The sequence below is a fragment of the Suricata suricatta genome, chromosome 17, assembly GCF_006229205.1.
Source record: "Suricata suricatta isolate VVHF042 chromosome 17, meerkat_22Aug2017_6uvM2_HiC, whole genome shotgun sequence".
Taxonomy (NCBI): Eukaryota; Metazoa; Chordata; class Mammalia; order Carnivora; family Herpestidae; genus Suricata; species Suricata suricatta.
In genome coordinates this window covers 5,372,986-5,384,769 of record NC_043716.1, presented here as the reverse complement: position 1 = coordinate 5,384,769, position 11,784 = coordinate 5,372,986, and the positions used below count along the sequence as shown (strand labels likewise).

The 11,784-nt window shown below is 42.3% G+C and overlaps 1 protein-coding gene across 1 annotated transcript in view; it reads right to left on the bottom strand.

Moving 5' to 3' along the window:
• DNAH9 (dynein axonemal heavy chain 9) overlaps positions 1-11,784 on the bottom strand; it is a 319,797-nt gene that overhangs the window by 106,721 nt on the left and 201,292 nt on the right. Inside the window, exons 46-48 of the mRNA XM_029928843.1 lie at positions 5,411-5,553; positions 4,869-5,030; positions 4,429-4,662 (exon numbers count right to left, since the gene is read on the bottom strand). Of these exons, the coding sequence (XP_029784703.1) occupies positions 4,429-4,662; positions 4,869-5,030; positions 5,411-5,553 (539 nt within the window). The remainder of the gene's footprint in view (positions 1-4,428; positions 4,663-4,868; positions 5,031-5,410; positions 5,554-11,784) is intronic.

Genomic DNA, 11,784 nt, shown 5'->3' with positions numbered 1-11,784 from the left:
GAGAACACCCTACTACGTGCCAATGAATCCTGGTTTCTGCCCTTGGGTATCATGCTGCCATGACGGTATGCAGGATATAGACAAGAGCAGAAACATGACGCAGGGATGGAACCACAGAGAATGGAATGAATAACCGCTCAGAACTTAGAAGAGGCTTCTGGGGGTGGAGGTAGTAAACTGTTTAGGTCTGGACAGTGATGACCTGGCAAGTCATGGGCACACGTAAAGACAGAGAGAGGTGAACTAGCTGTGGAGATCCAGGGCAACCTGGCATCAGTCCTACCACAGAGTGGGGTACAATGGGGCATAAGGGAGGAAGAAAGGATGGTGCAAGAGGCAAGGGAACAGTTAGAAAGTTCTAGAAGAGGTCAGAGAATCTGAAATGTAGTGTCTAAAACATGAAGGTCCACATTAGAGAAAACTCAATGTTTTGAGCAGAGCTCAGTCTAATAGTACACAGAGGCTGGTTCGGAGCTGTTCTGTCTAGTTCGGGGAATAAGCACCCGAAATGTGGCTTCTCCCAGTTGAGATGTACTGTAATCATAATCACACACACACTAGTCTTTGAAGCCTTGTAGAAAAAAAATATTTCACTAGTAACTCTTTATACATTGATTACCTGTTAAAATGATAATATTGTGGATGTATTGGGTTAAATAAAATGTACTCTTAAAATATATGATAAATTAGGTAAATTTATAGTATAATGTTAGAATAAAATCTGCTAGTTTCCTTTACCTCTTTTGAGACAGTTAGCAGGAAATTTAAATTGCATTTATGACTTGCAGGATATTTCTGTTGGACGGTGTATCCAGAATGTGGTTGGAGAGACTAAGCAAAATGCCATTCATTCATTCATTCATTCATTCAACACTTCACGCATGCCTCCTCGGTCCCGGTCCTGTTTGAGGCACGTGGGACACATCAGCAAACAGAACAGGTAATGATCCCTCTCCATGCAGAGGTTGTGCAGCAAATAGGGATCGACACCAAAAAATAAACATAGCAAATAAGTAAATTCTATGTTAGAAAGTCTAAGTGCTACAGGAAAAAGGTAAAGGAGAGCCCAACAAGGGACTTGGGAATGGTGCAGGGTTGCGATTTAAAAAGGGGTCATTGGATTAGGATTCAATGAGAAATCAGTGACTGATTTCTGAGTGACTTTTGAGCAAGGAAGATGAGATTGGGGAGTGAGCCATGGAAGTGAGAGAAGGAAGAACATGCAGGGAGAGGAAAGTCGGTGCAAAGGCCTGGCGCTCTGAGGGAAGAGCGAAGAAGGGGCATGGCCAGAGAGGAATGTCATGGGCATGGGGTTACGGGAGATGAGGTCTGAGAGTCTGGGAGAGGAGACTGGGGCACCAATTTAGCAAGGGAAATGGGGGCCATCTCAGGGTTTGAACAGAAAAGTGATGTGCTCTGATTTCTGTTTTGAACAGATCACTCTGGTGGCTCCAATGATGATGGACCCAAGAGGAACAGAAGGAGAAGCAGACAAGTGAGCTAGAAAGGTACTGTGATGACCGGGTAGGATCGGGGTCCTAGATCAGGGGAGTACCAGCACGGGCGGTGCAAAGTGGTAGGAATCAAGCATATCTGAAGTTAGGGCCAACGGCGATTTTCTGATGTGTGGGCACAGGGAGTGTGTGTGTGTGAGAGAGAACTGAGAAGGTCAAGGGCGACCCCAAGGAGTTTGGCCTGATGGGTGATGTGAGAAGTAGCAGGTGAAGCAGGTTCAGGACTGGGGAGACAGTGGAGAGTTCCATATATTGAAATGATCTAGGTAAGAAGTGTCTGGATCAAGACATGGAAAACGAGGGGGATTCACCAAGAGTGATACACTGGAGAGATATTTAGGAAACGTACAGAAGTTGTTAATTCTTTTTTTCTAATTTTAAAAAATATTTTTATTTATTTTTTGAGATAGAGAGAGACAGCATGAGCAGAGGAGGGTCAGAGAGAGAGGGAGACACACAGTCCGAAGCAGGCTCCAGGCTCTGAGCTAGCTGTCAGCACACAGCCCGATGCAGGGCTTGAACCCATGAACCGTGAGATCATGACCTGAGCCGAAGTCCGACGCTTAACCGACAGAGCCACCCAGGCACCCCAGAAGTTGTTAATTCTTAAATGGGAAATGAGGGAAGGAATCGAAGATAACTCCCCACTTTCCAGGTAACTGGGTAGATGGATCACTCACTGAAGTAGAGAACTTTGAAGGAGAAGAAATAGAAATTGATGCCAGGACTGAAGAGGATTCTCTACTCTTTACCTGCAGGTAGAACTGGGTTTGCTGAAGGTATAACCAGTCTTCTCCTGGGATGATTGGTAATCTCCAGAGGATAGGGGAGGGGAGGGGAACAGGGGCTGCTAAGATGACAGTGTTCTGAGGGTACCATAGGTAGTAGGGGGGAAGAGACAGGCAAAGGAAGAAGTGATAGATGTTAAGAATCTGCATTCTGGGATTCTATCTTATGCTGAGTTCTAGAAGGTCAGAGACTGAGGACACTGAAAACACTAGAAAGTGTTGGGAGAGAAGATGCCAAATTTTCACAAAAAAAGGACATGCTAGGTAAACTGCTAGTGCCTTTGGCTGTGATCTGTGTCCCTTGACCTGCCCTGAATCTGTGGTCAATGGTACAAATGGAAACCAAGGTCCATGGATCATTGGTGGATAGACATGGAGTTTGGGCAGAGCTCACCATGCCTGAAGGTAAATAATGAAAAAGAAGAAAGGGTCTTTGTAGAAATATAGAATAAGGATAGTAAAACCATCTAGGGGACTAAGAAGAAGAAGAACACAGCTCTGGAAAAAACATACTACTGAATCTAGGAAAAACATGGAGAAAATGGTCCGCCATCCTCGGTAGAACGGTGTCGGTGACAGAGTTGCAGGAAAACAGGCCGAAATAAAAAAGCAGTGGGATATGTGGAATAGGAAAAAGGATGAGATGAGGAAGGGCTGGTAGGATATTAAAAATGTAATAAGCATAATTAAACCCTTCTTTGGAAGCATAAGAAGCAGACGCAATTATGGAGTGCCTGGGTGGCTCAGTTAGTTGAGTGTCCAACTTTGGCTTAGGTCATGATCTCACAGTTTGTGGGTTCAAGCCCTGCATTGGGCTGTGTGCTGGTGACTCGGAGCCTGGAGCCTGCTTCCGATTCTGTGTGTCCCTGTCTCTGCCCTTCCCCTGCTCATGATCTGCCTCTCTCGGTCTCTCAAGAATAAATAAATGTTAAAAAAAAAAAAAAAGAAGCAGAAGCAATTACTACACACTATCAAATTAGAATTGTTTGGGATAAACTTGAAAGGCTCTCCTAGCACACAGGGAAAAAAAGCCAAAAAGGATGAGATCAGTGAGTGAGAACATAATAGATGTGGGCCGCAGAGAAGCCATCCAGCAAGTCATTGCTCCTGGAGGAGAGGCCAGACCAGATGAACAAAACTGGGTAACAGAAGACAGATTTTCTGAGTAGAAGGAATTCTATGCAAACAGATTGCAAGGGCTCACTGCATCCCACTAAATGAACTGAAATCCTCTAGGCCAATTACATCTACTGTTCAAAAAACTGAAGCAGAGAGAGAGGACAACCCAGAAGAAGCAAGTTCAAGAGTTAGTCCAAAGGCAAAGCTCTGAAACAATGACAATATGCAAAAGGCTTATTCACAGAACACATGATGCCCACAGATTAAACTGATCACGATTTTAGTTTAATGGTGCAAATGCGTGAAAACGACACCACTTTAAAGAGAGACTGGCTCTGCTTCTAATAAACAGAACAACAAAAAAAGGGCCATCAAGGGACCGGCAGCATTTGATGGGCATAAGCAAAGGCAGAGAAGGTTCCAGAACGGTCCCTAATTCTCCAGGGAAGAATAGGAAATTGAAACAAACTCGTTTCCTTTTTAGTGTAAGTAGAAAAATCTTACAAGGACAAGACAGCAGGAGCCTTCTCTCGATGGCCAACCACTTAGGGATACATGAGGAAATGCAAGAAAGGAGACAGGCTTTAAGAAATTAGGTCCCAATAGGTCTTGGACAGATGACACAACGAGACACAGAGAAACCAAAGAAAATCGGTATAGTTCTGCAACCATCTCTTTTGGTTTTTGAGATGAAGGGGAAGTGGACTGGAGAGGAAAGGAAGGTGGCAGAAGAGAAGGAGAGGGGTAACAAGCAAGAGAGAAGAGGCGCCCCAGAGGATTCCATCATCAGTAGGTGGGAGCAGACCAGACTTGAAGTGGACAGCATGCCCTTCTGCAGTGAGGGCTCAGTCTCAACTTCCAGAATGGTTTCTGGTGACTCTGAAGCCTCTGGGAAACCATGAATGATTTCCATGCCTGGACTGTGATCTTTCCAGTTCCCTGGAACGGGGTGCCCCCTCTCCCTCTCAGGGCCCTGCATACATGAGTCATGAGGGAACGTTACCCACCTGGGCAGAGGTGCTGTGCAGCTTCAGCAACCCATTCTCCAGACGCTCCATTTTGGCCTTGAGCTCTTTCCCATTTCTGCGCAGCAAGCTCTGGTAGAGTCTGATGAACTCCAGGAAGGACTTGGGAGTTGTGTAGTTATAGCGCTGCTCATTGCTCAGATAAGCCTGGGACATCTGGTTGACACTCGTGTGGACAAAGGCCATGAACTTGCTCATCGACTGCTTGACTGCGGGCTGAAGTTGCAGAGCAGGAAATTAGAGATACTGTCTGGACGTGAAGTCTGGCGGTGATGGCCCACCCTCCTCGTTGTCTCACTACAAGGAAAGTTTACTCCAACAACTCCATCCGAGCTTGAACTTGAGTCCTGAAGCTCTGGACATGGAAGTCCTTGTACCTGAGGTGGAGGGGATCTTGAGGAGTGTCTCCTTTGCCCTCTTACCTCAATGCCCTCTGTGTTCTGCAAGAAGCGGAGGCTGACAGACTCCAATGCCTGCCGAGGCCACTCATGGAACCAGTCGATGGCGGTGCAGTTCACAATGGCTGGGAACTTCCTGCTGCGGATTCTCAGCTTGTTCCCCACAGGGGAGAAACAGAGAGTCACCTGAGAAGTCAGAAGGATGGGGAGGACCAAGAAGATATCAGAGGAGTTCTCATAGGGAGATAGGTGTGCCGTTAGGTTCTTTATTTCCCAGAAAGTTGGGACACACATCCAACAGAGGGAAAAAAAAATCTGTCAATACCACCCAGGCTTCTAGCCAAGAAATTAAGAATGCCGGGGCTGCAAGAGGCAAGAGGGAGGCTACTGCCCTTGAAGCAGATGAGAAGGGCAGGCTTGCAAAATTGTTCATACTGAGAAAGGCACTCCACCCACACTGCCCCCTCCTAGTACAATCAATAAGGGCAGCTGTGTCCACAATATCAGTAGAGGCCCTTATGATCCATCTCTGGTCCGCCCACCCAGGGCAGTAAGTCCTTCTATACCTTCAGCTGTCGTCGGACCCGATCTATAAAGAACTTCCAGCAGTTCCCTCTGTTGTCTACCAGACCTTGACTCTTGACTTCATTCCTCACATTGTTTATGATGTTTTCAACTTCATCATCAGAGTAGAGGTCGGGGATCTCTCCTGGGAGAAATGGGACACAGATGGGCAACTTCCACATCTCTCTGTGTAATACAATTGGGCATGAGAGGTTATCCAACCTTGGGACACAGGGCCCATGATTTTTTGGCCATGTCCCACCATTCCTGCTCGTGAAATTAAACAGACACCATATCTACTCCAAACCCAGGGCAGGGGGATGATACATGAAAGAAAGGAACAGACTGCATGGCATCCTTTTGTCCTGGGCCAGGAGTTGGTAGCATGAGAGCTTTCAGTGTCTACATCTTTTACCTAAGGGATTGATTTACTAACTGCTATTAATAAAAATTTTACTCCTAAGGAGCTTAAGATTTAGTAGAAAAAATAAAAGAGATGTAAAGTGCTTATAAGACCATGAGGGAAAATGGGGGGATGAGTAACATGCAGATGTACCCACATATTGAGGAAGAATGAGCTATCCCTTTTATTAGAGAAGAGGGGGAAAGAGTGGGAATGGCTTCAGGGAACTTAGTATATGGTAAGTATGACATCTAAAAATCAATGGGGGAAAAATGAACATTAAATACATGGTGTTAGGAAAACTGGAATCTGAAAAAAAACTATAGTGGATCCTTATATTCTACTGTATGCTAGGATAAATTCCAAATGGGTCAATGACTTCAGTATAAAAAAGAAAACTATAAAAATGGCAGAAGAAATGAGGGAAATATTTTGTAACCTCTGAGTGGGGAAGGACTTCCTCAGTGTAACTCAAAATCAGTATGTTTTAAAAGAAAGATAAATTTGATACATTTAAATTGATAAATTTTGTGAAAAAATATAAGTTTGATGTAAAATATAGAAAAAAATGGCATGGTGAAAACATAGGCAAAGTATAATAAGAGCAAAACCAAAGAACCAATGAACATAAGTTTCTCAAAGAAGACATACAAATGGCCAGCAGGTGCATGAAAAGGTGTTCAACACAATTAATTATCAGGGAAATGCAAATGAAGATCACAATGAGACATCCCCTCACACCTGGTAGGATGGTTATTCTCCGAAAGACAAGAGATAGTAAGTGCTGATGAGGATGTGGAGGAAAGGGAGCCCTGTGCACTGCTGGCGGGAATGTAAACTGGTAGAGCCACAATGGAAAACGGTATGGAAGCTCCTAACGATACTGAAAATAGAGTAAGTACCATGTGATCCAGAAATCGCACTTCTGGGTATATCTTCAAAAGAAAAAAAACAGATCTTAGAAATATCCATATTCCTCTGTTCACTGCAGCCATTATTCACTGTAGCCAAGATATGGAAACAACCTCGATGTGCATCAGTGGGTGAATGGATAAAACAAATGTGATATATATAGGAACACTATCCAGGCTTTAACTAAAGGAAGTCTCAGTCAGTTGAGCATTCAAATTCTGCTCAGGTCATGATCTTGTGGTTGATGAGTTTGAGTCCTGCGTTGGGCTCTGTGCTGACCGCTCAGAGCGGGAGCCTGTTTCGGATTCTGTGTCTCCCTCTCTCTCTCTCTCTCACTCTGCCCTTTACCCGCTCATGCTTTATCTCTCCCTGTCTCAAAAATAAATAAACATTAAAACAAAAAAGGAAATCCTGTCATTTGCAATAACATGATGAACCTAGAGGACATTATGCTAACTGAAATAAGCCACAGAGAAAGAAAAATACTGCATGATGTCACTTACATGTAGAATCTAAAAAAAAAAAAAAAAAAAAAAAAAAAAACCCCAAGAAAACAGTCAAACTCCTAGAAACAGAGTAGAAAGTGGCTGCCAGAAGATGAGGGAGGTGGAGGAAATAGGGAGAGTCTGGTAGGGGGGGTACAAACTTTCAGTTACAAGATGAATGAATGCTGAATGAGGCTTTAGGATCTAATGTGTAATATGGTGATTATATTTGATAACACTGACCATCATTGAAATTTGCTAAGAGATAGAACTTGAATGTACTCATTCCTCAAATCTGAAAAAGGTGAAAAAGAGAAAATATGTATTTAACTTTGATAGTAGTTAAGGAGCTAATCTCCTTAATATGTAATAAACTCTCTACAAATAAAGAAATCAATAATTCAACTGTGAGACACGGATACAGAAAAGAGCTCACAGTACAGGAAGTACAAAATCTTCTTAAATACATGAACGAATGCTTCACGTCACTTGTAGGAATACAAATGGACTTGAAAACTATGCCTAGTTATGATTTTTATAAGACTGACAAAGTCCTGGAAGTTCAATAAAATCTTGTTTTAGGCAATACATGATGAATAAATCTTTTAAAAAATTATATATATATAAAAGTAAATGTATGATGATCAAGGAAGGTTTGTCCTAGAAATGCACTGATGGTTAAGTATTAGAGAAATTCATGAAAATAATCCACTACATTAATAGGATAAGTAAATACAACATTACCATTACAAAGGTATGTAACATTTCTTTTTTTATGTTTATTATTAAAAATTTTTTTTATGTTTTTTAATTTATTTTTGAGAGAGAGAGACAGTGTGAGCAGGAGAGGGTCAGAGAGAGAGGGAGACACAGAATCTGAAGACAGACTCCAGGCTCTGAGCTAGCTGTCAGCACAGAGCCTGATGTGGGGCTTGAACCCATGAACCATGAGTGAGATCATGACCTGAGCCGAAGTCAGATATTTAACCAACTGAGCCACCCAGGCACCCCAAAGGTGTGTAACATTTCTAAAATACTGTTAGCTAACTAGAAATAAATAAGATTTCTCTTAACCTATCATAGATGTCTACTGCAGACCCAATGCAAACATTATACCAAATGGTGAAACACTAGAATGTTCTCTTTCAAATTGGGACCAAGAGAAGCATGATTTCTATCATGTTTCCTAATAATGGTATATAGTAGGCCCTAGACCATGCAAAAAAATCAAGAAAAGGAAAATGTAAATGAACAGTTAAGGCAGTAATAAAATTATTATTGTTCAAAATCTAATATTCTACATAGAAAACCTAAGAGAATATACACATAAACTATCAGGACTCACAAGCACATTTAGCAACAAGATTTCTGGATATAAATCAATATTGGAAATAAAATGGCATCTCTGTACTTGAGTCAAAAATGTTATTCTTTTTTATCTTTTTTAAAAATAGATTTTATTATTTTTGAACAATCGCTATACCCAAAGTGGGGCTCGAACTCACAACCCAGAGATTATGGATTGAAGCAGCCAGGCATCCCCACAAAAAAAGTGCTACATTAGAAGTTATATAGGATACCAACAAAAACTATAAGGTAGGTAGTAATATATGAAAAGATGTGCAAGATCTTGGTGTAAAAACTGTAACATACTATTGAAGAGCATTAATAAAACCTAAACAAATGGAGGGGAAATGTGGCCATGGGAATCATAAAGATACAATTCCAAAAAAGAAGAAATCCAATGGGTTTCTTTTTCAATCCTGACAAGCACCCTCTAACATTTATACAGAAGAGTAAAGGCAAAGGGCAGCTATGATATTTCTGAAGAAGAACCAGTGGGAAGGATTTTCCCTACCAGAAATCAAGTCTCCTTATAAAACTAAGTTAACTGGGGTACCTGAGGGGGCTCAGTTGGTTGAGCATCCGACTCTTGATTTTGGCCCAGCGTATGATCCCAGGGTTGTGGGATGGAGCCCCACATTGGGCTCCACACTCAGCTTGAGATTCTCTCTCTGCCCCTCCCCTCACTTGCATGTGTGCTCTCTCTCTCTCAAAAAAAAAAAAAAAAAAGACAAAAAACCCCAAACCTATGTTAATTAGAAAATGAAAATTGGTATGGGCCAAGTATATAGAACACTGAGGACAAAAAAACAGATGTAATAAACACCTAATAACACCTTATAAACAGGAATTGCTATTAAAAATCAGTGTGTAGCCACTAATTGATGGATTAATCAGTAAGTGATGTTAAATAATTCAGTATTAAGATTAAAAATTAAAATTAGAACACTATATACAAATAAATTTTAGGTGGATTAAAGACAAGTATGAAAGTAAAACAGAAAATATTAAAAATAAAATGCAGGAGGAGTGCCTGGGGGCTCAGTCAGTTAAGCTTCCCACTTCGGCTCACATCATGATCTCACCTTTTGTGAGTTTGAGCCCTGTGTTGGACTCTGTGCTGACAGCTCAGAGCCTGGAGCCTGCCTCAGGTTCTGTGTCTCCCTGTCTCTCTGCCCCTCCCCCACTTGCACTCTGTCTCTCTCAAAAATAAATAACATTAAAATTTTTAAAAAATAAAATGCAGGAGATAATCTTATCATGTTTGAAAGAACAAAAGTTCTGAACAGCACAGAGCATTAAAAATAACTGTTAAGTTTTTACATTATTTAAACTAAATTAGCATGACAAAAGTCAGATGCAGACTTCAAAAGAGATTTACAACCCAAATAATTAACAAAGGGTTAGTACCCAGAATATAAATCCATAGGAAAAAAACAAAATACCCAAGAGCAAAAGGCTCTGTATAAACAGGCAACTCACAGAAGAGGAACAGCCAATAAACCCTCGAAAAGATGCTCAAAGGGGCACCTGGGTGGCTCAGTCAGTTAAGTGTCCAACTTCATTTGGCTCAGGTCATAATCTCACAGTTTGTGGGATTGAGCCCCATGTCGGGCTCTGTGCTGACAGCTCAGAGCCTGGAGCCTGCTTCAGATTCTGTGTCTCCCTCTCTCTCTGCCTCTCTCCAACTCGCACTCCAAATGTCTCTCAAACATAAATATTTTAAAAAAATTTTTAAAGAAAAGATACTCAAGGTCACACATAAAAAGAGAAAGAAAACAATGAGATTTCATGTCACGCCCATTGACAAAAACTAATGTTTGGGATAAACCAAGTGCTTGTGAGGTTAGGAGGAAGCAGGTGTTCATGCATGGTTGGTCAGAGAGCAAATTTGTACAACTGCTCTGGAGAGCAGTGTGGCACTTTTTATAAAGCTGAAATGCACATGCCAGACAATTCACTAATCTATGTTTCGGGTACCTACTGGAAAGAAACGCTTTTACGTGCACACTGGAAGTTCCTATTTTGCAACCTCATGATTGCATGGGAATTTTATCGCTTTCTGAAGGTCCAGAAGAGTTTGTAAGGAAATACAGAAACACACAAAGAGAAGAAGGTAAACGGGGGTGGTGAGAGCATGAAGACTGAGGTTAGAGTCAGAAATTGGGAAGAGAGAGGTGGCAGAGCAGAGTTGTGAATCAGGGGCCAGGGCATAGGCTCCTGGCTCAGATGGAGGAGTTGGCCTTGGGGAGGAGGCATGGTCACCTTGGAGGACAGGAGAAACCCACAAAGACGTGGAGAAGGGCTGTGCACCATGAAGAAAGTTGTGAGGCTCATTCTGAATGGCCTGGTCTTCTCAGCGAGAGAGGACGCTGAGGGAGGTAAGGAAGTACTGGTATAGGTAACATTTTGAAAACCCTGGATACGATGTAAAGGTGAGTGTGGCTCACTCCACAATACTCCATGGGCCCTAGGAAAGCTCTTCTCTGTTTCCAGAACAAGGCTTCAGGTGGGTACTGAGGCCATCTGGACCTGCAATCACAGGAATTCATACTCACATGCTTCTTCCTTCCTCCATAACCAACACAGAAATGTGAACATCACAGACAGAAATGCTGGACGTGGAAGGATCCACGGGGGCCACCCTACCCATGTTACCTCCTTATAGCCTTGGATGAGGTCCTCAAAGGTGGGCAGTTTAGAAAATTTTTTAATTTTTTAAAAATGTTTTTTATTTATTTTTGAGAGAGAGTGAGGAAGCAGGGGAGGGTTAGAGATATAGGGATATACAGAATCCAAAGACAGGTGACAGGCTCTGAGCTAGCTGTCAGCAGAGCCCAACGCAGGGCTCGAACCCACGAACTGTGAGATCATGCATGACCTGAGCTGAAGTCTGACACTCAACCGATTGAGCCACCCAAGCACCCCCAAATGGCCTTAATTAATAAGTGATGTTAGGTAAATTAGTATTAAGATTGAGAATTAAAATTAGAACACTATATACAAATAAACTTTAGGTGGATTAAAGACATAATCGTGAAAAGGAAAACAGTAAAAATTTTTTAAAAAGATGCAGGAGGGGCGCCTTGGTGGCTCAGTTGGTTAAGCGTCCGACTTCAGCTCAGGTCATCATCTCAGCGTTCTTGAGTTCGGATTAGTTGGTCTGAGTGACAGGAATTCTGATTTTGTCTGTCAGTTGAGCTTCTCCGCTTCCTTGTACTGCCACATCTGA